Source organism: Chiloscyllium punctatum, chromosome 1 (assembly GCF_047496795.1).
Source record: "Chiloscyllium punctatum isolate Juve2018m chromosome 1, sChiPun1.3, whole genome shotgun sequence".
NCBI lineage: Eukaryota > Metazoa > Chordata > Chondrichthyes > Orectolobiformes > Hemiscylliidae > Chiloscyllium > Chiloscyllium punctatum.
The window spans coordinates 124,845,093-124,872,861 of NC_092739.1; the positions used below are offsets into that span (position 1 = coordinate 124,845,093).

General features: G+C 41.3%; 1 protein-coding gene across 2 annotated transcripts in view; it reads left to right on the forward strand.

Moving 5' to 3' along the window:
- Window positions 1-21,284, forward strand: part of ccbe1 (collagen and calcium binding EGF domains 1) — a 311,398-nt gene extending 290,114 nt beyond the window's left edge. For both annotated transcript variants that reach the window (XM_072573453.1, XM_072573461.1), the window contains exons 7-11: window positions 63-177; window positions 3,694-3,833; window positions 5,655-5,690; window positions 9,245-9,280; window positions 12,887-21,284. In XM_072573453.1, the coding sequence (XP_072429554.1) occupies window positions 63-177; window positions 3,694-3,833; window positions 5,655-5,690; window positions 9,245-9,280; window positions 12,887-13,054 (495 nt within the window). In that variant the 3' untranslated portion in view covers window positions 13,055-21,284. The remainder of the gene's footprint in view (window positions 1-62; window positions 178-3,693; window positions 3,834-5,654; window positions 5,691-9,244; window positions 9,281-12,886) is intronic.
- The last annotated feature ends 6,485 nt before the right edge of the window (window positions 21,285-27,769 follow it).

The following is a 27,769-nucleotide window of genomic DNA, read 5'->3' on the forward strand; positions in this document are numbered from 1 at the left end:
TAATACATTAGCTGGGATCATAACAATTCATTAACATAACTTTGAATTTTACTTTTCTTCAGGTCACTTCACTGCCCAATAACATTGCTGATATTAGTAAGCAAAGATCAAACAGTGACAAGTTATTTGCATCGAACAGTTACAATTACGGACTGAATGGACCACCAGGGCCCACAGGTAAGAAACAACCTTACAAATTCCACACGATGGGGGGTTCAAAAATATTAGGGAACCAATTTAACAATTGGAAAGTACAGCAAAAGAAATTTGGTCAACTAGAACATTTTTTTACAATGATTAACAGAAGAGAATAGAATATCCTTTATTGTCACGTGTACTCCATTCGTAGAAGTACAGTGAAAAGCTTTTACAATGTCTGCCTTTTATGGCGACATTTTAGCTACAAGTACCGAGGTATAATTCTGAGATGCAACAGAGGAATAAAAGTAGTTGCATTACTTTGCGGAGTTCAAAAGTAAGTTAAAAATAGAACATCATTAAAGGGTTAACATTGCAGAAAGGTAGGAAATTTCAAATAGACAATACGGTGAAACAGCTCAGTGCAGGAACTATACACAAGACCTGACCGCCCTCGCCAGATCCCAGTCCAACAGCCGTCCCCGCTCCACTCCAAGCACCAGACCATTCCATATCGGCACTCAGCTGCTCCAAGGTAAGTACCAGTACTATCTCCCCATGCACTGGTCTCCACCCGGAACTCGCTGCCTCTGCACTCCTCCGAGGCTGTTTCCCCACTCCCTGTTCTGTGGTTCGTTGCTTTGGGATGTGCTGCCCGTGCTTCCCAGTGTTGCAGGGTTCCCCTCGAGGGCTAAGGGGAGAGAAGAAGAAAGAACAGAGAGGAAAAATAAGTAAAAGAACAGGTGGAGCAGAGGAGCTCCAGCAGGAGTGTGTAACTCTACTGCAATCATATCACAGGATTAGAGTAAGGTAATGAAATTGGTGGTGAAAATTAGATTTAAGAGGCAGCTATAATTATAGAGAGGGTTAATATTAAGAAGAATAAGCTCACTGGAGGTTAGAAGAAGATGTGGTTTATTTTGAAAGATAAAATATTTGACAAGCTTACAGAAATATTGAGAGAATGCTTCCATTCAAAGAGGAATTTAGAATTAGGAAACATAATTTTAGAATAAGGCATCACCCATTTAGGCATAGATGAAGAAGAATCTCTTCTCCAGAGGAATTTTCTAACCTAGGGAGGTTAGAAGACAGTGCCATTGAACATGTTGGGGAAAGTGAACACTGCAGATGCTGCAGTTCAGAGTCGAAGAGTGTGGTGCTGGAAAAGCACAGCTGGTCAGGCAGCACCTGAGGAGCAGGAGAGTTGACATTTCGGGCATTAGCCCTATATCAGCCCTGATGAAGTGCTTGACTCTCCTGCTTATTGAACATGTTTCTTGATGAGTCTGTTCTTTAGGAGTCAAGGATAATGGACAATTGACAGGAAAGTGGATTTGTGACCAAGATCAGATCAGCCATGATCTTACTGAACGTAAAACATAGAACAGTACAGAACAGGAACAGGCCCTTCAGCTCACACTGTTAAGCTGAAAATGAAACCATACTTAACTAATCCATTCTGCCTGTTCAGTGGTCTATATCCATCCATTCCGTGCATATTCATGTACTTACCTAATAGTCTCTTGAATGCCCCTTATCTGTCTACACCAGCATGTTCCAGACTCCTACTGCGCTCTTGCCCCTTACATCTGTTTTGATCTTCCCTCTCACCTTAAATGCATGCTCCCTAGTTTTAGACTCTGTGAAAAAGATTCTGACCGTCAACCCTATCTACACATCTCATAATTTTATAGACTTCTATCAAGATTCCCCACAGCCTCCGACACTCCAGAGAAAACAACATGAGTTTTTTTAGCCTTTCCTTATAGTTCATATCCTCTAAGCTAGGCAGCATCTGGTAAACCTCTACAGCAACCTCTCCAAAGTGTCCATATCCTTCCTGTAATGTGTCAACCAAAATTGAACACCATACTCTAAGTCTTATAAATCTGTAGAGCTGGTTTGATAAACCATATGGCCTACTTTTCCTGCTCCTAGTTCTTAGATTCTTACATTATTCTTATGGTTGAGAAAGGCAGCTCAGTGGAGTTGATGTGCAGGGAGCAATTGAGTGTAAAAGCCTATGCTTGTTCCTAAAATAATATTTATATTAATATTCCACCTAGCAAGATTTCTTTTATTTGCAGACGAGTGGAGGAAATTGGAACAAGCTTTAATCTATTCAGTGATGATGTGGCATGTGTTATTTATCTTCATTGTTGGGATGTGGGTGTCAATGGCTAGGCCACCATATAATTCCCCAATCTTAATTGCCCCAAGGGCAGATAAGAATCAATAACATAGTGGGTCTGGAGGCACTTGTAGACCAGATCAGGTAAGGAAGCCAGGTTTCCTTTCTTAAAGAACATAAATGGATGAGGTGTTTTTTTTAATGTTTACAAAGTCACTGTGAGATGTGTTTTGTTATTCCAGACTCTTTTAAATTAAATTCAGATTTCACCATAATGGGAATCAAACCCATGTTCCCAGCATATTGGCCTGAAGTTCTGGGTAACTAGTCCAGTGACATTACTACTATGCCACCAGCTCCACTCAATAACGCTGTAATGTTGTTTGTTAAGTGGGCTGGAGAAAATAATCAATTGGTTATAAATGCTAGTGTGACAGCAAGATGGTGTACTGAAACGGCAAGCACGGCAAGTTCAAGGTCATTCTTAAAGACAGAGAGGAGGTGCTCTGCAAAACAGTCACCCAGTCTTCATTTGGCCTCACCAAGGTAAAGGAGTTTGCATTGTGAGCAGTTAAAACAGTTGATTAGAGAGAAATGTAAATAAATTACTGCTTCATCTGGAAGTTGTACTTGAGGCTTTAGACATTAAGGCAGAGGTAAAATGGCAATTATTACACCTTCAGCGATTGCATTGGAAGCTACCATGGAGAAGGGGAGTAAGGAAGTGTAAGGTGTTGTGGAGGATTGGACTAGGCTTGTCACTGTCTTGCTGCCACGTTAACATTTCAGTCTTAGGCCTGCTGTACGTGTTCCAGAGAAGCTCAATGCAGACTGAAAGAACAGAGTCTCAATTTCCACTGAGACACATTGCAGCTTTGAGGGCTCAACATAGAGCTCAACAACTTCAGAGTACAAACATGGTCCTCCATTTTGATTACATGCCTTTCTTCTCCCCTTTCCCATGTCTTGCTTCCATTTATTTGCTCTCAGCAAAGCCAACTAACTTTAAACTATTCACACCGACCATTGAGCAGCTATTTTCCCTCTATATTTCTCCGTTACTATTATTAGCACTCCCCTTATTTGTTTTGTTAACACGAAAAAGAACATCATATTCCAGGCACTTTCAGTTGTGATGTATTGCATCAGACTTCAAACATTACCTTTGTTTTCTCCCTCCAGCAATCCTTCCAGAACTTATTGAATTTGTCCAAAATGTTCTGTTTTTATTTAAGATCTCCAGCAATTTCACTTTTTTGTGCATAAGAAAACTCATGAAAAAAAAATTAGCATCTTATTGTGCTCTTTTATTGCCTTTAATATAACCCCTTAACCTATATTGCAAGATCCTTTAACAGCAGTTTTGAACGTTATTTCAAAGTCACACAACATGAAAATGTTTTTATTTGATGTTATTACAGGCCTGCCAGGTCCTAAAGGAAGCCCTGGTCCAAAAGGACAAGAAGGATCTCCAGGGCCTCCAGGACCCAGAGGAATGATGGGACCAATTGGCCCTTCACCTGACATATCTCACATTAAACAGGGAAAAAGAGGAGCAGTGGTCAGTACCTCTTTTCTGAAATGTAAAGCTTTCCTGCAAGACAAATGCTGCACATAATTACTTGACAAGCCAAACCCAAAGTTTGTCAAATGATTTTGTAGTATATTTCATTTTCTATGGGAATTGACAGATCAATTACAAATTAGCAACAGTAGTTCATTAATTAACATGCAGAGATTCTGAGTGCAAATAGCATCATGGTAAATTGTGTGCAGAGCCCCTGATCAAATTTGGAACTGACAGTAAAACATGGTATAATGCAGAAAGGTTGCACATAGCCATTGACTCCATCTCATTGTGAGATAATCAGTTTATTTTTAGTTCAGTGTGCAGTCATTCCACAGACTGGTTACATCCATCCATTTTCCAAACACGTTCATGCTTTAATGGATGAGATGGATTGTGATGAACACAGGAGGCTGTGGAGTGACTTAACTGAGGTGTCCAAATATTGAGGGGCCGAGATTAAGTTGACCAGTAAGACCTGTTCCTCTTTCGGAAAGGTCAGTTATCAGGGCGCACAGATTTAAGGTAAAAAGATTAGAGGGAACATGGGGAAGAATATTTTTATCCCAGGGCATGCTGGAAATCACTGCCGAGTTCAGTGGTGGAGGCTGAAGCCCTCAACTCATTTAAAAGGTACGAGGATCTGTACCTAAAATGCTATAGCTACAGGCCAAGTGCTGGAAAGTGGGATCAGAATGGGCAGTTTTTGTTCCTTCTCAGCCACACAGACATGGTGGGCTAAGTGGCCTCTTTCTGGGGCATAGTGCTTCTAGGATTCCATGGTGGTGCAGCGAATAGTGTTTTCAAATACTCGTGGAGGTCAGGGCATCCAGAAATGTGTGATACAATCTACAACACAGAAAACAAAATTGGCAATGAGAGCTTCCAGACCATTGGGTCCACACCAATCTCCAAAGAGCCTCCCTTCCCTACACCATAATCTTGCAATTTCCACAGCTAATCCACCAAACATACACATCCCTAGACACCATCAGCAATTTAGCATAGCCTATCTACCTAACTAGCACAGCTTTTGATTGTGGGAGGAAACCAGAAGAAACACACATAGACCTTCACCTAGGGCTGGAATTGAACCCATGTCCTGGGGCTGCAAGGAGGCAATGCTAACCACTCTGCCACCCATGTAAGTCTCCTCCTGTCTCTACTGATTTCTTCACTAGGACCAATGGAACTTAAGGCAAAACAAATAATCCTAACTAAAAGAATGTTTTAGTTCTGAATGAAGACAGCAGCATGCTTCATAGACAAGTAGCCTTTGGAGAGCTTCTTTAGTTTTCAGTTTGTCATTTGTCAAATTACATAGCAGGATAAATAAGCCCTTCCAAGGAAAGAAAGTAAAAGGAGGGAAAGCTGGTAAAAATCATGCTGGGAATTTTTTATAACTGGGCATTTTGTTAAACTCTGGAAGTAAAAGAGATCTCAAAGTTGTTTGTTTCTTAAGCATGTTGGGGATTGTGGATTTGCATTTTGTTGGTGGTAGGAGAAAGTGAAGACTGCAGATGCTGAAGATCAGAGTCGAATAGTGTGGCGCTGGAAAAGCACAGCAATTTAGGCAGCATCAGAGGAGCAGGAGAGTCGATGTTTAGGTCATAACCCCTTCAGCAGGAATGTGGCAGTGCCCATTCCTGATGAAGGGCTTATGCCCAAAATGTCGACTCTCCTGCTCCTTGGATACTACCTAAACTGCTGTGCTTTTTCAGCACCACATTTTTCAATTCTGTTGGTACTGTATAACTCAATAGTGCTATTACTTTGACGATCAAGAGATTATATCAAATCTTGCATTTATTTTAGGGTCCGCCAGGAGCTTCTGGAAGAGATGGAGCCAAGGTAGGCATGGCATGCAGTATCATCAAAGGGCATTGTATCTATACTGAAATGACTTTAGACATTTTATCTTGTCAGCATGACCACAGCTTAAAGTTTAATGACCATGCCATTTCCTATAGTACAATGGTCACTAAACATCAGAAAGTAATGAGCGGGTTCCAAATTGTTTTCGGAACGTCCTGAGAGTGTGAAAGACTCTATATAAAAGCAAGTCCTTTCTTCCTTATTTTATGGTATCACACTCCACTGCCAGAGAAGTACATGCTAAAATATACAGGACTCTGCATTGGTGCCCAATTTTATAAAACTGCCAGTCACATGTCAAAGTCACTGAAAAAGAGCCTTTTAAATGACCTATTGCTGTGGCAACTATGGATTCACCTATCGTGCTAAAGTAAAGCGAGGAATTGCAGAAGCTGGAGATCTGAAACAAAGAATCAGTGCTGGAGAAACTCTACGGCTCTTAAATGAAACTTTGTGAGGATGCTTTTTTGGCATTTACACAAACTCTTAAATAAGGTAACATTAAAAGTTTGTCTTCCGATCATTTTTCCTTCTTTTGGCAATTGCTGTCCAATCTAATTTGTGTCCTTCCCATAGGATTCCTGCTGGACTTATGGAAGGAGAGTGTCAAGAAAGCTGTGGATTTATGTCCTGTTATGTTGCCTCACATCTCTCAGAGAAATCTCCAAATATTTCACATTCTATTACACACTTTGAAAATGATATGAAACAGATGTGTGGCTATACTTTCAGGCATGAGTACTAAAATAAATTGCATATGAATTGGAAGGGATATTGCTATTTATAGAATTGCCCAAACACATTGGACTGGATTTTAAATGATAACATGGCCCTTACCCTTGGCTAAAACATCAGGGAAGAAACCCATCAAAGACGTAACATGCCTCACCACAAAAACAATTTGATGTTGGGGGCAGTGTTAATTGGCTGGTACCGAGGGACAGCACTACCATCACTTAATCTTGGGGCAAAGACCCAGCCTCAGTGAACTGCCACTCACTCAGATACCAGCAGTTCTGCTGGGCCTGCAGTGCTAGCTGGGACTGCTAGCCATTGCTGGGACTGTAGGCAGTCCCAACAATCTGACAAGCCAAGTATCAAAGGATAAGGTGAGAAAGCAGAAACAGGGTACTGAGTTGGATGATCAGTCACAATCGTATTGAATGGTGGAGCAGGCTCAAATGGCTGAATGGCCCACTCTGGCTCCTATTTTCTATGTGTCTATGTTTCTAATTTCAGAGTTAGGATTTCAGTGAAAGAGGTGGGGAACTGGGTTCAAGATGCCAGGGAAGGTGATATAGGGAGGGGATGGCTTTGAGCATGGCACTGTTAATGGACTCAGGAGACCCACAAAACAGCCACCAGTGACCCTCCCCTCCCCACTTCCCCACATTCCACGCCACCCACCCCAACTGCACCCAATATCGATTGGTACATTTACTGTTGCTGGGTGTCCTGCATGGTTAGGGCCCATTCTGTTGTGATTAAAATACTGGCAGGGGTTGGGGACAGCATGAGACTATTAGCTGGCTACTGAAAGCCCTCAATTGGACCAACTGCAGGCAGGCAACAGGATGCATTCTTTACTCTCCATAAAGTATTAGACAGGACAAGGCATGTGGGTAGGCAGCAGAAAAGTTTTTTTTGATTAGATTCCCTACAGTGTGAAAACAGGCCCTTCGGCCCAACAAGTCCACACCAACCCTCTGAAGACTAACACACCCAGTCCCATTTCCCTCTGACTAATGCACCTAACACTATGGACAATTTGGCACAGCCAATTCACCTGACCTGTGCATCTTTGGACTGATGGAAGGAAAGCAGAGCACCCGGAGGAAACTCACACAGATGCGGGGAGAATATGCAAACTCCACACAGACAGTCACCCAAGCTTGGAATCAAACCTGGGACCCTGGTACTGTGAGGCAGCAGTGCTAACCACTGAGCCACCATGCCATCCAAAGTTACCAACTTTCAACCCCAATGACAAGGAATCATAAAATCCAGTCAATCCTCTCACCAACATTGGCTGGTAAATTTGTACAATGTATTTGGATAAATGAGTAGATGGAATCAGAAAACTGCAAAACTGTTGTTAAAAGTCTGTCCTTGATGGCTTAATACATGTGATAGGTGAAAGTGAGGACTGCAGATGCTGGAGATTAGAGTCAAGATTAGAGTGGTGCTGGAAAAGCACAGTAGGTCAGGCAGCATCCAAGGAGCAGGAAAATCAATGTTTCGGGCAGGAGCCCTTCATCAGAATTGAGGCTGGAAGCCTCGGGAGTGGAGAGATAGATGGCATGGAATAGATGGGAAATACCAGATGACTCCAAACTTTAATCTTCAGCCTGTACATCTCAGTTAAGGTAGGCAGCCTGACCTGAGAGGGTGAATCAAATTAGTAAAATGTAAAATATTGTAGGTACCAGAGATTTAAAACAAAATTGGAAAATGATAGGAACAATACACCATTGTGCTTGCATGGTGGAGGTAAGAGGTACATTTGTGGACCATTTTTGAAATTCAAGTGAAGAAATCACATTATGCTTCAATAGCTTCTAGTGGAAAAAAATACATGCATGCAGACATCAGGAGGAGAAAAAGTTATTTCAATTTCCTTGATGGTCAAATAGACTGTTTACATGATGCCCGTGTTGAACTGGGATGGACAAAGTTAAAAGTTACATAACACCTTTCAAATAAACCTGCTGGACTATAACCTGATGTTGTGTGATTTTTAACTTTAAGACTATTTGTAGGCAGAGGGTGCTGGAAGGCGACCTTAGTGAAGAGAGGCACATGAGTATCGCTAGGAAACTTAGAAATGTTGAAGACGTCGAGATCCTGCCGAATTTAACAGCAGGAACTCGTTACAGTCCGATTGCTCCTATTTCCTGCCCATCCGCCGACCAGATTGAGAGACTGGCTGGCTGCCGTGTTCGGAAAGCCAGCAAGAGAAGCCCTGAAGCGAGGAAGGTGGGGGTGGTTTGTCAGACCTAATCAGCAAGGGAATGATTAGAGCAGAAGATTTGCGTGAAGGGCTGGGTAAAGCTCTCCTGTTCCTCTTGGCCCACAAGCCGCACTGCAGAAACAATTACTGGCAGCTCCCACTTCCTTCTGGGTGTCCCGAGTGCAGGGAAATCGAACCCATTGTTGCTAAATTCAGCACCTGTGGAATGGTATGTCATTTCAATGTCGTCACTGCAGATTAACTTCGGCGGAGCATGTTATACACATGACCTCAAATTTGTCACAATTTAAGCCAGAAGTAGCGATATTTACACTGAACCTTGAGATTCACAATCGGCTGTTCTCCACTCCTAAACTTGATATGGTGGAAGGCTGTACACAGGTTGGGATGATGGAGGCGAACTGCTGACACTTCTACCTGTGGAAAATTAAGGGAGAAAAGTTGAACAGGTCTCCATTTTGATGTTCTGCAACCAGTACTTTCTACTTAAAAATGTCAAAAATTTTATAGATGATGGAAAACCAAAGGCAATACTAATCATTACTCTGTCCCATAACAGGGTGAGAGAGGTGCTCCAGGACCAAGAGGATCACCTGTAAGTAAAGCCTGTTAAATTGATCTGTGCAATTAGAAAACATATTCACACTAAAAGGAAAGGCCAGGCCAAATTTTAAGTTTCTCATAAATTTGGACAATATTTTGATACATATAATTATAAAAGAATGTTAGCTGGAGGAACGGTTTAACACCAGAGGGTGAGCAGAGGAGATTGAACTTCAAGCATGTAGCCCTGATTATGACAGGATCCTTTGCAGAACTCTTTGTTACCTAAAGCATCAGACCCCTGATGTTGCCCATCATGTGCTTATATTCAAAACGAATGAAATATTCAATTCCTTTACTAACAGCAGCACCAAAGTGTTTATTGGTTTTAAATCTGCTTTTATATGAGAGTTGATGGGCTGAAATGTATAGGGGCCTGAAGGGCATGAGCTGTGGTGAGAAATCTCATCTTCAAGCAAGTTAGTCAAAGGGGAGCCAGTGGATGTGATCTATTTGGATTTCCAGAAGGCCTTAAACAAGGTACCACACAGGAGGCTGTTAAATAAGTTAAACCCCAAGATGTTAGAAACAAGGTACTTGCATAGATTGAGGAAGGGCTGACTGACAGAAGGCAGAGAGTAGAAATAAAGTGGTCATTTTCAGATGGCAGCCAGTGACTAGCGGAGTTCCTCAGGGGTCAGTGTTGGGATCACAACTGTCAATTTATGCATTAACGACTTGGACAAAGGAACTGAGGGCATTGTTACTAAGTTTGCAGATGCTACGAAGATAGATGGAGAGGCAGGTAGTGTTGAAGAAGTGGGAAGGCTGCAGGAGAACTTAGACAGGTTAGAAGAGTGGGCAAAGAAATGGTAGAGGTAATACAATGTAGAAAAATATGAGGTTGTGCACTTTGGTAGGAAGAATTGAGGTGTAGACTATTTTCTAAATGGAGAAAGGCTTCAGAAATCTGAAGCGCGAATGGACTTTGGAGTCCTAGTTCAGGTTTCCTTCAAGGTTAACATGCAGGTTTAGTTGGCAGCGAGGAAGGCAAACATAATGATAGCATTCATTTCAAAAGGGCAAGGATACTGCTGAGGCTGCATAAGGCTATGGTCAGACCTAATTTGGAATATTGTGAGCAGTTTTGGATCCTGTATCTAAGGAAGAATGTATTGGTGAAGGAAGGAGTTCAGAGGAGATTTACAAGAATGATTTTGTAGAATGAAGGGCTTTTCATATACGGAGTGGTTGAAGATCTCTGGTCTGTATTGATGGACTTCAGAAAGATGAAAGGGATTCTCATGGAAACTTACCAAATACTGAGATACCTAGACACAGTTGGTGTGGAGAAGCTATTTCCATTAGTAAGAGAGACTAGGAACTGAGGGCACAGCCTCAGAGTGAAGGAATTACCTTTTAGAACTGAGATGAGGAAGAATTTCTTTTCAGCCAGCGTTTGATGTATCTGTGGAAATCGTTGTCACAGAAGGCTGTGAAGGTCAAGTCATTGAGAGTATTTGAGACAGCAGCAGGTAGGTTCGTGATGAGTAAGGGCATCAAGGGGTACAGGGAGAAGGCAGGAGAATGGGGTTGAGAAACATATCAGCCATGATTAAATGGTGGAGAAGGGATGATGACCGAATGGTTTAATGCTGCTCCTATATCTTATGGTCTTATTGAATCACACAAAAAGCCTTTTCTAATGTTGGGAGTGACTCAGTGCATGTTTTGAACAAGGTTTTGGGTGTCAAAGTGAGATTCTCACTAGGAGGTACTGAGTTGTCTGTTAAGGGGAATTATTGCTTGTGAACAAAATTATTAACTGCAAATTTCAACTCATTAATATAAAACATTCTGTTCTACCATTCACTGTGAGCAAACTAGGTGGTGCAATATCTCGATGCGGATGTGAGAGCAGGTGCCTGGTGACTTCAGCTCACTACTTTCTTCAATGGACTTGTATGTGGTGGACACCAGGCATCTCTATTGGGTCTGGCTCTACTCATGCCAATCAGTGGGCATTGGCATTTGATATATGTCAGTCTGTAAGAAGATTCATGGTACATCTTTGATCCACTTCTCGATTTCAGTGTGCAATAGCAACTCTCATCACTACAACAAGGATGCTTTGCACTCAGAGATACATTCACAACTCATGGATTGGACAAAGCAGCATCTCAGCTCTGTTAACTCACTCACCTTGAGCCTATTTGGGTGCTCACAGCATCACAGCTTTACCTTTTTCTGCCTTGTCCCTCTGACACTAGCCTCAGAGTATTCTGTTTGGCCACGCCGTTTAGTCCAGACGCAAAGGCAGGGAGCTTGTCAGCGGGCCTCAGTCAAGTCAAGGGAGTTAGCTTTCATTCAGGGAGTCCTGGCAAAGTAAATCAATGGCAGCCTCAGATCTGAGTTCAGGAGCTTGGACATGGTCAGTTAGCAGCTTGGACAGTCAAAGTCAGGATGCTTTCCTCATTACCCAGAAACCATCTTGACTTTTTCTGCCCTACTGTGGGCTGTTTTCTTCTGGAAGAGAGAAGGTGGTGTTAAGGAAGATAACATTCAACACAACTGTTGTTTTTGGTACAGATGGGGACCCATCCTGAGAGAGTGAGTCGGCAAAGCAGAGGGCGTGCAGCACAAGCTTGTCCAGGGTTGGGGTGGGTGACAGTGAGGAAAGATGATGCAGTCAATCATGAGAGTGGTAGAGCATGATCCTGAGTGGAGGTGATATAGTAGCAGACATCACCATGAGCATAAGGTGTCAGAGAAAATATAGTGACACTCACATTGGCAGAGCTCCTCCATTGCTGGGCATTCCTCCAGACAGCTGAGGCAGCACTGACCTGGTTGGCAGCCTCAGACCAGGCTGGGATGGTCTGGTATTGTGGCCTCCTCTACTGGTCTTGGGGAATGAGGTCGTTCCAACTGAGCATCACCCCATCAGCCAGGCATCAATTCTCCTTTCCCTGTCTTGCTGGGGACATATGTCTGGAAGTTTTCAGGCCTTAGACTCACAGTGCCCATCCAGGTGGACAGCAATCTTTTGCAGATGATGCCGGAACCAGGGATGCCAGCGTATTCTGGGATATCCTGGGAGTGACGAGTTGCTCTGAGCTGTAGAGTGGGGCTAGACTAAGAAAAGAGGAGTGCTATCAGGCTGAAATGATAGGTAATGAGGAGGGTATGGTAAAATGTGCCAGGGAAACTTGCTAGGCCTTATGAAGAGAAACCGTTCATGAAACTCAATGAAACTAACAGCCAAAGAAATCCTCAGCCCATTCTGTTTCTCCTGTACATTGACTGAACTCAGTGCAATACTGGGAAAATCAGTAAATTCTTGATTTTTTTAAGAAATCATCATCAAGATATGGGTGTTACTAGCAAAGTCAGCATGTACTAAAAATCCTGAGTTGTCCTTTCACTCCATAATAATGAGCCAAGTTTTAAGTAATGAAAAAGTACAAAAAACTCAAAAATGTTGCAGGTTGAATGTCCTTTTCTCATTCCTAATGCTTTCTTTTGTACTTATAAATAGTAAACTAAACTGTTATAATGACAATTTCACAAGTTTTTTCTTGCAAAAGTTCAGACTCACTGAAATTCAAACAGCAATTAGATTGAACTTCAGAACTAATTTTGAAATTGTTAATTGCAGGGTCCGCCAGGCTCCTTTGACTTTTTGCTTCTGATGTTGGCAGACATTAGAAATGACATTGCAGAGCTCCAGCTGAAAGTTTTTAGCCGTGGAAATCGGGTCACTGGGGAAGAGCACCAGAGCCATGAAATTCCTGACTGGGGATCTGGAGAAGACTACAGACATTAAGATCTAGCACAGAAACCTGCATAGCGAACATCAACATGGAAGTGAAATGTCTTTCAAAACTGCACTGCAACTTTTTTTATTGGGACGAGCTTAAAGAGCTCGAACCAGCGAGGATGTAATAAATTTTGCACTGCTGTTGTACAATTTTATTCCATTATACGTATCAAAAAACTTTTATCAAATGTAACAATTAAAATAAGTATTAGAGTGTTCAGATAAATCAATAATGTACCAGTTCAGAATGACAAATTTTGAACAAATGACTTTTCACACAGAGGTTGCATTTGCTGGGGATTGCATCTGTGGGAAATGAATTGTGCACATTCCTCTGTAACATGAGCGATTAGCATCTTGGTTCTGTAACAAACAGAACCCAAATGCATAATGTAACAAACATACAGGTTGAAGGAAATACTTTTGGTTTTACTCAAGTCATACACACATAAGAATTATTTCATTTTTAAACCTTACATTTCAGATTACAAGAAATTACAAGATAGGTTGACATGAAAGATATAGTTCTGTCTATATATTTAATTTTCCTACAATGGTAATCTGACTGTCTTTCAATCCAATAATCTCATGCCTCTTAAGTGAGTTCAATTTCTTGAACTCATTTTCTTTTCATTCCCAAATCATGGACATCGCTGACTAAGACATCATTTATTGCCCTTCCCTTATTTCCCTTGAGAAGGTGGTAGTGAACTGCCTTCTTGAGCCATTGCATTCCATGTGGCATAGTTCTACCCACAATGCTGTTAGGGAGAGTTCAAATAAGTAGACCCAGTAACACTGAAGGAATGTTGACATGTCTCTAAATCTGAATGATTTACTGATTGGTTACATCGAAAATAGGAGCAGGAGTAGACCATTTGATTTTTTGAGCCTGCTCCACCATTTAATATCATCATAACTGATCATTCAATTCAATATCCTGCTCACTCCCTGTATGTTGGAAGTACCTTGCAGGTGGTGATGCCATTAAGGGCCACCAACATCAGTTGATTACCATCACTTGAGTAAAGAAATAGTTTTTGATGTCTGTTTTAAACATGATCTTCACAACTTTAAACCTGCGTTTTCTTGTCTTGCTGCCCTAATGTACCCTGTCCTGCTATCTAAGTGTAGCAAAAATATTACTCAACTTTTGTTTTCTATTTGTATGTATTTCTGCGTATTTCTTCAATTTCTACGTTACCTTACAATAACTTTCAAGGCTAAAGAGCTAGTTATTGAAGAGCTAAAATTTGTTCTTCTGTCATTGAGAAACAGCTTTATTTCTTTTAAGATCTGGAAACCCTTCTTGTGTCTCCAAGATCAGAACCATGTGCAGTATCTCAGCTGCAGCCTGACCGGAGTATTGAACAATTTCAGCATTACCTCTGAAGTCTGAAGTGGCAAATATCCAGCATCTGGCGGCTTTGTTATATAATACTCTTCAATATTGCTGAAGTGGAAAGTCAATCAATTATCGGACAATTTTACTCCAACATTAAAACATTGTATGTATTTGTATTGAACCTTATTTCCTATTAATCAGTCCAAACCTATCGGGGCCACTTTGTAAACATTTAGCTGTCTTCTCTGAATGTCTAATTTAATGTAATTTGCAAAATGAACTGTGATACATTAAGATGGAAAGTCCAGACTATTCATGCAAATCAGAAACAGGACAGGTACTAGTACATTAGCGGTGGCACAATGTTAAATTCATTCTGCCATCTTGATCAAGTCTCCCTTATAACTACAGTCCACTTCCTTTAGTCATTTATGGGTCAATCAAGCCAATGATATTAGTTTTTAATGAGATCTCTCATAAAGCACCTCATCCAAGGTTTTTAGGATGTGTGCATACAATATACTGCATGAACTCTCTTTGTTATGAGATAGATTGTGTTCTGAGGCATCTGTAAAATTAATTTGGCAGGGTCTCACCTATATACTTAGCAACTGCATTTCAATTTTTTCAAACATTCCATTTATGATTATTAATTTTATTAGTTGTGGTCAATTTAATGTGTCTGTAGTTAACAGATATGATTGTTGCATATGGAAATTATTTCTGTCCCATTCCAGTCTGTTTGAATCATCTATAGTTATTGACTTCCTGAACATGACCAACAGCACACCACAGGTCTCCACACTATTTTAAGCTGCTGATGATTAGTCCAGAAAATGTGAGTTCAGTTCCCTTCATGACAGCTTAATGATCTGAATACAGTTTCAAGGTTCTGCAAATTCAAAACTGATATAAGTTAAACTGTTATTAGAAATCAATTGCCTATGGCTCAAAACCTACAATTTCTTTCTTGGCCGATCTGTAATTCCAGTTCCTTACCTATGTGACTAACTGCCATCCAAACTGGGCTAATAAGCCATTCAGATTAGGGGAATGAGAGTGGGAATGAATGTTGATCTTTCCAGTGGTACACATAGTCCAAGAAAGCATAAAAATGAGTCTCTGAGACTATACTGAGCATTTAATGTCGAAGTCCCAAAGTGCAGAACATTGGCTTTGATTAACTGTCCTTGCCAAACTTCCCAGCAGCTCAGTTCTCAGTGGCTCTTGGGGCCATAACTGACTTGAGATTTTAACTGCTGAGCTGCTGATGTTTCTGTTAGATGAGTAATGTAGCTTGCAAGTATCTGAGTTCCACTGCCTACGATATCACGAACTGGTGAACAGAATCTTCAAGGCATGCTAGAATAATCTGGGTATTCTTCAAAGCATAAACAATGCAGACTGTAATTTTAAAATTTCTATTCTTGACTTTCTATTGGTTATCATCTTTTGTACTAAGATATCACATCACCAACAAGTTCAACATAACCTATCAAACGTCCTGGGTAAATGTTTTCACAATTTCAGCAGAACTTTAAATTATGAAAAGTTGGTAGGGAAGAAGATGATCATTGAACTGGGGTCCAAGCCTCTAAAAATGTGGTCCTAATAGAGCTATTGAGTGAGCAACAGAATGAGGGCCAGAAGATATTGCAGGAGGCTATCTCCTTAACCTCCCAGGAGAGGCAGAAGCTGACCCTTGTGCAGTTATCCACTCTTAGTAATTTAGGACAGGTTCAGGTAACTTCCAGACATAAACATGTGGGGAACTAAATGGCAGCTTTTAAAAGAAACCTGCAATTTAAAATGCCCAATCTTGGCAGCAGTTTTGGACCAATATCAAAATTCATCCCTCAAAAACAGATTCCAGTTAAAGTCAGAGAATATTCTACACACTGGTTACAGCCATGAATATTGACTGTCTATTGTCAAACAAATGCCTTGAATAATTCAATCAGGAATGTTAGACCAATGAGCAGAATTTTGGTGTGGCACCTGGGGCCTCACCTGCTTGGGAGAATCAGTAAGAGACCCTTGGTGCTTCTTTTCACAAAGGTCTGCTGATCCACGGGTCAGCCAGACAATGCTAATTCCATTCTCCTGCAATCAACACCCCAGAAGCTAAACTCCTTCCTAGCAAGAGCTGTCAGTCAATCAGAGGCCAGCAGCTCTTGTGCTCAACACCATAGCGAAGGTCTGTGCTTGTTGGAGGAATAGCATTCTCCCAGAGTCCCAGCAAGTTAGGAGGACCTAGATCCACTGACAAATAATGTGGGGGTGAGGGTTGAAGGCCCCTGGAAGCAAAGGCAGCAGACTGGCCCTCACATACTCACCCCACCCCCATATGCTCACCCTCCGCCTTCATCACCAACATTACTCCAATCCTTCATCAGATGCTTCAACCATAGTAGGGGTCATTGTTACTGTGGCCATGGTGCAAGGAAGTGCAGAGAGATTGACCTAGAACAGATGCACCAGGAAATCTGGGACCAGTACCAACCTCTAGCAGCTGTAAAGCAGCCTACGCATGAAGACGTCACAGCTGAAGTGCCTCTCAATTTGCAGAGGAGATTCAGGAGGCCCACAGTCTATCATCCTCCATGCCATTTCTTCCTGATGGGCAAGTCACAGACTGCAAATGTCTCAATACATCACTATGGACCTTGTTTCAAGGACTAGATCCTTTACAAAGATGGTTCCTGAGAGACAACCATTACTTCTGCAACTATGGATGATGACTCCATTGCACAAACATCTGACAGATGCCAAACAGATACAATGAAGTTCATTCTTTCATCAGGGCCTCTGTGGAGCAGGTGATTGGCTTCCTGAAGATGAAGTTCAAAAACTTGAATAGTTCTGGGAACCCTTGCAATACATTCCAAACGTAATGTACTACATAATCCTGGCATGCTGTGCTTTGCACAGAGGGAACGTGATAGTTGCTGAGGAAGCAGTGTTCTGGAGAGGAGAATAAGGACATTGCTCAGGATTGCACATGACCTTCAGCATGAAAGGATAGGGTGGCCTCAGGCACATCAAGTCAGACAGGATACAATTGACACCGGGTTCCAATGGATGGGAGCTGGGCATAGTGATCACTCACTGAGTTGAAACTTGTTGCTGCTCAAGAGGAAACACTTTTCATTTGTGTTCTTTTTCTTAACTTTTATTAAACAATAGCAAAAGTAAACATTTCAAATGTTTGAAGGCTTTCCAACATGTGAACCTTCCATATTGAACAATGAAACATTGTGTTATCTTGTGCATTAGGGAAAGTGTAGCACTCCTTTAGACAAGGTTCGAAGATGATATGGTGCAAAAGACCAGTAATCAGTGTAACTTCATCCTAGTAGCTGCAGTTACGATGACAATCGATCAGTCAGTTTCTGATCTAAAAAAGCAATAATTTGCAGATGTGAGCCTCTATTTCCATGAAATGAGTTCTATAACATCAATTTGTCCTCAGAAGCAGTTCTTTTTAATTTCACTCACACTATCTGCATCATGAAGAGATATTCGTCGCTGGCAGCAATTGGTATGATGCATAGCTGGGCATTAAATATAATGTTTAATAATAATTTTTAATGTGAAGGAATACCACTGCCAACAGAAGTATGAAGAGATATCAAGTATTCACCAATCTTCCTCTGAATTGACGATGAAAGTGATTCAATTACTTACAGTCAATACAATTGCATTGATTTTTGCCAGTTTTACTTTCTATTATTCTTAACCTTTCCAGTCTTCTGGGTGTTCTTCACAATTGCTGTTTTCCAATCTCATCACATTCACAATAAGAATGAGAACTTGAACAAAATATCAGAAGTAATAAGAGATTACTCTGCCTCATATGAAATAAACTTTGCTTAAATTAAAATCTAGATATAATTGTGCCCATATTGCACCATCTTTTAGTTTTTAATGTTAGTTTCCAAAAAAAGCTGACCATAGCCATTCACTTGGTAAAATTTGAAGAAACTTAGCCAGTATTTGGGTGGCACGGTGGCACAGTGGTTAGCACTGCTGCCTCACAGCGCCGGAGACCCGGGTTCAATTCCCGCCTCAGGCGACTGACTGTGTGGAGTTTGCACGTTCTGCGTGGGTTTCCTCCGGGTGCTCTGGTTTTCTCCCACAGTCCAAAGATGTGCAGGTCAGGTGAATTGGCCATGCTAAATTGCCCGTAGTGTTAGGTAAAGGGTATGGGTGGGTTGCGGGGACTTGTTGGGCCGAAGGGCCTGTTTCCACACTATAATGTAATCTAATCTATTCTGCTGAATAGAAATCTGTAGCTACGCCTGAGGGTAGATTTTGCTAAATGGGACCTTATCATTGCTGTATTGGAAGATCATAAGCCCAGTCCTTCCCATTTGCAGTCCTCTCAAAACAGTTATCATAGTCAAATCATGAATTCTATATTTTTTGCATATACAGAAGCATTTCTGATAATTGTGGAAGAGGTATTCACTTTTTTGATATTCATTCTTTCTGAAACAGAAGAGAACCATCAGCGCAGTTTGTATGATGCTGATTATTCTGTTGTCTACTGAAGTGATACATCAATGTTAGCAGTGACATTTTCAGCACTCTTTGCCAGAGCTAAAAATGTTTAATGGATATGTTACTTATTCCTTACACAAACATGCCAGACAAGTTGACTTATCTCCTGCCGTTAAAGATATTATTGATGCTTTATTCAAAATTACAAGTGTCTTGTTATTAGCCAGAAAGATGTTTCCATTACCATTATAGATTTTAAAATTGTGGAATAATGTGTTTTTATTGCAAACGTTGCATTGTTCAACTGTCTACCATAGTTGGGGCAATAACAAATACAATAAAATGCAATAAAACAGAAGTAGCTGGAAAAGCTCAGCAGGTCTGGCAGCATCTGTGCAGAGAAAGCAGAGTTAACCTTTTGGGTCTGGTGACCCTTCTTCAGAAGTTTTTTCAGTTTTTACAACTTGCTTGTCACTCTCAGTAATAATGCAAGTTCCACTTTTTTCACTGTAGATGCATTTCAGGTTTTGTGGTAGATGAAGCTAACCGGAGTGAGTGTGAACATGAAGTGCATGGTAGAGGGTTGACAGCATACAAGAAGCTTGCACAATGTATTCAAACCTTTTCTTTAAAGGAGCATGTTTTATTCACTGAACGATGACACTCAAAAAATGTAATTGCATTGGAGATGGACTATATTTGCTATTGCAACAAAATGCAAAGACTGATTTCCTCAAATTTTACTATGTATTTCCTTAATTGAAGGAGTGATCAAGGAAAATTATTGCAAAATATATAGAGCAAAATAAGAAACTGAGAAACATGAAATGAGAGAAAGTGAGAATGGAAATAGATTTTTATGCCTGCTGCCAATTTGTTGTTTTGCTGACAGGAATTTCTGAACTGGTAGTCAGAAATTGCTGATGATGTACTTGGAAAACTGTATGTTTGGATAGAATGGCCATATTGTGATGTCTCAGTTGACAATTTCATTAACTGAATGGAACTGATCCAAGCAGTCCAAAAAGGTCAAACCCCATAGTGAAGCAGAATTGGCTGAACTCTGCTGAATACATTCAGATCTCAGAGAGTGGAAAAAGAAGTTCAGCATCATCCAAAGGGAACCCTTCACACTGCATTCCTCAGAAGTGTAATGCTGAAGGCGAACTATGTGTGCATAGACCCCCTTATACAACAAGCCTAATAATTTTGTTATTATTTAAGAGAAATGAGAAACAAGAGTTAATCTTCACCATTTTAAAATCAAGCATCAAAAATAAGTGCAAAAGAACAAAACCATTTGGTTCATTAAGCCTTTTCCAAGCTGACGTAATGTAATCGTAACCCATACACCATTTCCACTGCCCATTTCTCCCACTTTCTACAAAATGTATTTTAGGAAATTTATGAAAATCCGTGGCAAATATTCCTGAGGTTACCAACCAAATATTGTTCTGGTAAGGGTATCAGCAGCAATTTGATAGCAATATTTTACTTTGTAAAGAACCATTGAGTTCTGCTGGATGGAAGCAGGTACAGAGAGGTAGCGTGAACTCTCTGATCATGCTCATTACTGCTCCATTCTCACTAATCCTCAATACCTTCCTGGTTCTATGACATACATGGTTCCTGATGTGCTGTTTAGATGCCAGTAGGTGCAGTACAGGCCTTAGCCCATTGCCACCAACAGGCTAAGAATAAGGTTCATTTGTACTCATCTTCCTTGATCTGTGGGGCCACAGGAAGTACATGAATGTGCTACTTGATTTATATATTTACTTTCAACCACCATTCCCTTACTCAATTCCATCCACAGATTGCCTTCTGACCATGAAGCAAATTTGAGACAATGCTGCCATAATTCATAACCTCTTGAATAGAAAGATGCCTCTCAGCAATTTTGACAATATTAGACAGAAAATTAGAATAGTTGATTGTGAGAGGTTATTCCCAGGTAAAGAGTTGGTTGGGAAGTGGAATTAAGAATGAGATAACAAGAATCCAGAGACAGTACGTTCCTGTTAGTGTGAAGGGCAAGGCTGGTAGGTGTAGGAAATGCTGGATAACTAGAGAAATTGAGACTCTGATCAAGAAAAATGAGCGTATATAAGATAAAGACAGTTGGGATCGAGTGAATTCCTAAAAGATTGGAAGGGCAGTAGGAGTACACTTAAGAAGGAAATCTGAAGGGCATAAAGGGGACATGAGAGAGCTTTGGCAAATAGAGTTAAGGAAAATCCAAAGAGATTCTATAAATACATTAAGAGCAAATGTGTAACTAGGGAGAGAATAGGTCCCCTTAATGACTAATGTGGCTGTCTATATGTGGAACCACAGGAGATGAGTGAGATACTAAACAAATATTTTTCATCAGTATTTACTGTGAAGAAGGACATGTATGATAATGAACTTGAAAAAATAAAAAGCATTTTCTTGAAAAGTGTTCATCTTATTGAAGAGGAGGTGTGGAGGTCTTAAAACATATAAAGTTGAATACATCCCCTCGACTTGATCAGATATTTCCCAGAACTTTGTGGAAAGTAAGGGAAAAGATTGCTGGGCACCTTGCTGAGATATTTGTCTCATAAATAGCCACAGACGAGATGCCAGAGGACTGGAGGTTGGCTAATGTTTATTTAAGAAAAGCTGTAAGGAAAGGACAGAGAACTATAGACCGGTGAGCCTTATGCAAGTGGTGGTTGAAGAGGATTCTGAGGGGCAGGATGTTTCATATTTGGAAACGATTGATTAGAGATAGTCATAGAGTCATAGAGATGTACAGCATGGAAACAGACCCTTCGGTTCAACCCGTCCATGCCAACCAGATATCCCAACCCAATCTAGTCCCACCTGCCAACACCTGGCCCATATACCTCCAAACCCTTCCTATTCATATACCCATCAAAATGCCTCTTAAATGTTGCAATTGTACCAGCCTCCACTACTTCCTCTCGCAACTCATTCCATACACGTATCACCCTCTGCGTGAAAAGTTGCCCCTTAGGTCTCTTTTATATCTTTCAACTCTCACCCTAAACCTATACCCTCTAGTTCTGGACTCCCCGACCCCAGGGAAAAGACTTTGCTTATTTACCCTATCCATGCCCCTCATAATTTTGTAAACCTCAATAAGGTCACCCCCTCAGCCTCCGACACTCCAGGGAAAACAGCCTCAGCCTGTTCAGCTTCTCCCTATAACTCAAATCCTCCAACCCTGGCAACATCCTTGTAAATCTTTTCTGAACCCTTTCAAGTTTCACAACATCTTTCCGACAGCAAGGAGACCAGAATTGCATGCAATATTCCAACAGTAGCCCAACCAGCGTCCTGTACAGCTGCAACATGATCTCCCAATTCATGTACTCAATACTCTGACCAATGAAGGAAAGCATACCAAATGCCTTCTTCACTATCGTATCTACCTACAACTTCACTTTCAAGGAACTATGAACCTGCACTCCAAGGTCTCTTTGTTCAGCAACCCTCCCTAGGACCTTACCATTAAGTGTATAAATCCTGCTAAGATTTGCTTTCCCAAAATGCAGCACGTCACAGCATGTCTTTGTGCATGAAATATCATGCCTCATTATATAACAGCAAATTACTGCAGAAAATGGCTAGCTTAACACCGCTGTTTAAGAAGAGAGGACAGCAGAAGCCAGGAAACTAAGGCCAGTTAGCCTGACCCCTCAGTCTCTAGAAAGATGTTAGAGTCCGTTATTAGGGTTGAGATTGTGGAGTACTTGGAAGTGCATGGTAAAATAGGGCACAATCAGAATTACTTCATCTAGGGGAGGACATGCCTAACAAATCTGATAGAACTCATTCAGGAGGTAAAGAGCAAGTTAGACAAAGGAGAACCAGCAGATGTGGTCTATTTGGATTTCCAGAAGTCCTTTGACAAGGTACTGGCATAGGAGGCTGCTAAATAAGTTAAAAGCCGATGGTGTTAGGGGCATTGATAGAGGATTGGCTGACTGGCAGATGGTGGAGAGTGAGGGTAAAGGGGTCTTTTTCAGGATGGCAACCAGTGCTAATGAAGTTACATAGAACACAGAACATAGAACATTACAGCGCAGTACAGGCCCTTCGGCTCTCGCTATTTCACCGACCTGTGAAACCACTCTGAACCCCATCTAACCTTCACTATTCCAATTTCATCCATGTGTCCATCCAATGACCATTTAAATGCTCTTAAAGTTGGTGACTCTACCACTGTTGCAGCCAGGGCATTGCAAACTCTACTACTCTCCGAGTGAAGAAACTACCTCTGACATCTGTCCTATATCTATCACCCTTCAATTTGAAGCTATGCCCCCTCATTCTAGCCATTACCATCTGAGGAAAAAGGCTCTCTCTGTCCACTTGATCTAACCCTCTGATTATCTTATATGTCTCAATTAAGTCACCTCTCAACTTTCTTCTCCCTAAAAAAGTTCTGCAGTGGTCAGTATTGAGACCACAACTATTCACATTATACATTAATGATCTAGATGAAGGATAGAGGACATTGTTGTTAAGTTTGCAGATGACACAAAGATAGGTGGAGGGACAGGTATGTTGAGGAAGCAAGGATGCTGCAGAAGGATTTGGACAACTAGGAGAGTGGGCAAAGAAGTGGCATATGGAACATAACATCGGAAAGTGAGGTTATGGACTTTTTGGGTGAATAGAAGCATAGATGATTTTCTAAACAGGGAAAGACTTGGAAATCAGAAACACAAAAGGACTTGCCTTAATTAATTGGATCATAGGCTATCCCTTCACTTGATATTCAGCTGTTGACACTTTACTCATACCATTTGACACTTTTAATCACCTGCAAAAACTTGTTATTCAGCCTGTTGATACGCCACTCACACTGCTTGTACTTATCTGTTGACACTCTTAATTACCTGGAATGATCTTTCTATTATCTCTTTGCCTACAAAGTCTGTGCCTGTGCACTTCCCTCCACTTCACCTGATGAAGCAGCAGCGCTTCAAAGGCTTGTGATTTCAAATAAACCTGTTGGACTATAACCAGTGGTGTGAACCTTCTGACTTGATTCCTAGTACAAAGTTAAAAATCACACAACACCAGGTTATAGTCCAACAGGTTTAATTGGAAGCACACTAGCTTTCGGAGCGACGCTCCTTCATCAGGTGATAGAGGATCAGGTGACTATCACCTGATGAAGGAGCATCGCTCCGAAAGCTAGTGTGTTTCCAATTAAACCTGTTGGACTATAACCTGGTGTTGTGTGATTTTTAACTTTGTACATCTCAGTCCAACACCAGCATCTCCAAATCATGATTCCTAGTAGGAAGACACCTAGTCCTTTTTGTTTTAAATCAGCAATTAATTTCTATATCGTTAGCCCTGCTGCTAAACTTTGTCCAAAATTCATTCATCAATTTACCAGAATACCAGAGTCAAATATCACACGTGTTCCTGACTGGTTGTCATGTGCAAATGTGTCCAGCACACATGACATACAATCCTCACACTGCTGCTTGGGTTTGGGATTAACCCTAATCCTATTGCTGACCACTGGTAGTCTATCTTGCCTCAGGTCTTTACATTTGTCTACCCAACCAATCCACTAGCAGCAGTTTTCCATCTCAATATGGCTGTGCACAGACACACTTTGTTGGCATAACTTGGAGGTGCCAGTGTTGGACTGGAGTGGACAAAGTTAAAAATCTCACAACACCAGGTTATAGCCCAACAGGTGTATTTGGAAGCACTAGCTTTTGGAGCACTGCTCCTTCATCAGGTGGTTGTCTATGAACCACCTGATGAAGGAGCAGTGCTCAGAAAGCTAGTGCTTCCAAATAAACCTGCTGGACTATAACCTGGTGTTTTGTGATTTTTACCTTTGTTGGCGTATGCTCAGTACAGCTAAGTACCTGGGCATTTATCTCATGAATCTACATTCTACAACTCAGACTGTTATACTAGATCTAAAGTTGTGGAACACAATGTTGCGCCTGAAAGGCTGAGAAGTGCCTCATCAAAAGATTTTCTGCTGTTCCTCAGACTTAAATTGAATTTTGTTGAAACGGTGTAAGAGATTGAGGGCAAAGTGGTCTGAAAGAGTTGTCAAATCATAACTTTTGACCCCCTTTTTCTTGTGTTTAATTGTTTTTGGACAGTAGCAGTTAGTGATAATTCTGCTGCTCTGAGTTAAGGCTACTCAAGATCCAGCTTTTGTTTCTGATTTGTCCCATCTCCACATCCTTGCACCAACATCTCTTCAGTCAATTAATATCTCTTGCCATTCACCTTACATACAATAAAAAGAAAACACAGAACATAGACCAGTACAGCACAGCAACAGGCCCTTAAGCTGACCACATCTGTGCCAACCTTGATGCTTTGCTAAACTTTCTAAACATTCCTGAACAAGGGCTTATGCCCGAAACGTCGATTCTCCTGCTCCTTGGATGCTGCCTGGCCTGCTGTGATTTTCTAGCACCACATGTTTCAACTCTGGTCTCCAGCATCTGCAGTCCTCACTTTCTCCTAGCCTTTCTAAACTAATCCTCCTTGCCTGCACGTGGTCCATATCTCTCTCTTCCCTGACTGTTCATGTGTCTGTCTCTATTGTATCTACTTCTACTGGCAGTGTGTTCCAAGCACCTATCACTCTCTGTGTAAAAACAATAGATATTCCCTGTTAACTTCACCAACCACTCACCCCCACCGTCACCATTTCCTGCTTTTGTGCTTCCATGTGACTTTCCATGTTACATTAATGCAATATTTTTTCATGGATAAACTCAATAAAATGAACTTGCATGCCATTCAGAAATCTCTTTTATGTTAACATGAAAATTCTCCCTCCTTCCCTTGTAAGTCTCCAATGTTTACATGATATAATGGCACTTGCATATAATTACATAAACACTAGATGGTGCCCTAGGAAGCAAGCACATTGTAACAATTACGGTCTCCTTGGTATAACTTCTATTATTCTTTCAGAATATTATATAGGATCAGGAAATCAGTGAGTAATTGGTTGTTATCACATCAATTTGAATGTTTATTTAAATAGAGTAATAATGGCATTAACCATGAAACATTTTGTGTTTCTGATATTTTATTTGGCACCAAAACACACATATGCACCAACACAGACAATGTACACAACTTACTTACAAACCATGCATGCACATATATACCAATATACACATGCAAACCAACATACAAATACCACAACATTGAACAGCAAAACATGCACACAGACAAAATATCTGCACACCAACAGAAAGAGCACATACTAAAATCTATACAAATATTCACAGACCAATAAACACCCACTGGAACATACACAGCAGACACACCAATGTATACACCAATATACAAAAATAAATATTCACTAAAACAGACATATGCACCAACATGCATGACACAAACAGTATTTAACAAAAGAGTCTTTAACATACTGCAGGTGCTAGAAATCTGAAAGAAACACAGAAAACTCTGCAGGTCCAGCAGCGTCCATGGAAAGTGAAAGGGAGTGAACATTTCAAGATCAATACGACTCACCTACAGAACTCCTGAGAAAGAGCCATAGAGATGTACAGCATGGAAACAGACCCTTCGGTCCAACTCGCCCATACCAATCAGATATCCAAATTAATCTAGTTCCATTTGCCAGGACTAGGCCCATATCCCTCTAAACCTTCCTATTCATATTCCCATTCAGATATCTTTTAAATGTTGTAATTGTACCAGCCTCCACTACTTCCTCTGACAGCGTACTCCATATATGCACCACCCTCTGTGTGGAAACATTGCCCCTTAGGTCCCTTGCTGAAAATGTGTTGCTGGAAAAACGCAGCAGGTCAGGCAGTAAACAAGGAGCAGGAGAATCGACGTTTCGGGCATAAGCCCTTCTTCAGGAATGAGGAAAGTGTGTCCAGCAGGCTAAGATAAAAGGTAGGGAGGAGGGACTTGGGGGAGGGGCGTTGGAAATGCGATAGGTGGAAGGAGGTCAAGGTGAGGGTGAGAGGCCGGAGTGGGGTGGGGGCGGAGAGGTCAGGAAGAAGATTGCAGGTTAGGAAGGCAGTGCTAGGTTCGAGGGATTTGACTGAGACAAGGTAGGGGGAGGGGAAATGAGGAAACTGGAGAAATCTGAGTTCAGCCCTTGTGGTTGGAGGGTTCCTAGGCGGAAGATGAGGCGCTCTTCCTCCAACCGTCGTGTTGCTATGGTCTGGCGATGGAGGAGTCCAAGGACCTGCATGTCCTCGGTGGAGTGGGAGAGGGAGTTGAAGTGTTGAGCTATGGGGTGGTTGAGTTGGTTGGTCCGGGTGTCCCAGAGGTGTTCTCTGAAATGTTCCACAAGTAGGAACAGGCCCCGCCAGGGCCTGTTCCTGGGCTAAAAATTTTCTGTGTTCAACCAAGAATCCACCTCTTCTCATGCTGTATAAGTTGTTGTTCCCTTTGTAAAGTTGGTTTTCTTGTCCAAGTTATTATTTATTCATTCACGGAATGCGGTTGTCACTCACAAGGCCAGCACTATTGCCCATTCCGAATTGTGCAGAGACCAGTTAAGAGTCAACCACATTACTGGAACATGGGTCTGGAATCGCAAGTAGGCTAGACAGGTAGAGAAGGCAGTTTCCTTCCTTAAAGGGCATTAGTGAACCAAATGAAGTTTTTTTTGATAATTGAAAATAGTTTCATTGTCTTAATTAGATTTTTAATTCCATATTTTTCATCCTTAAATGCAGGATGAAAATCATTCACTTCACGTCTGTTTTCACAACTGTTTTAACTAAAGCTGTCAACCTCCAAAACTGCAGAGTCTCACCTCCTAATAATAATAACCCTCTTCACCCTCGACAGTGCATAGTTTCCTCACTCTTAACCCGATGGTGAAAACC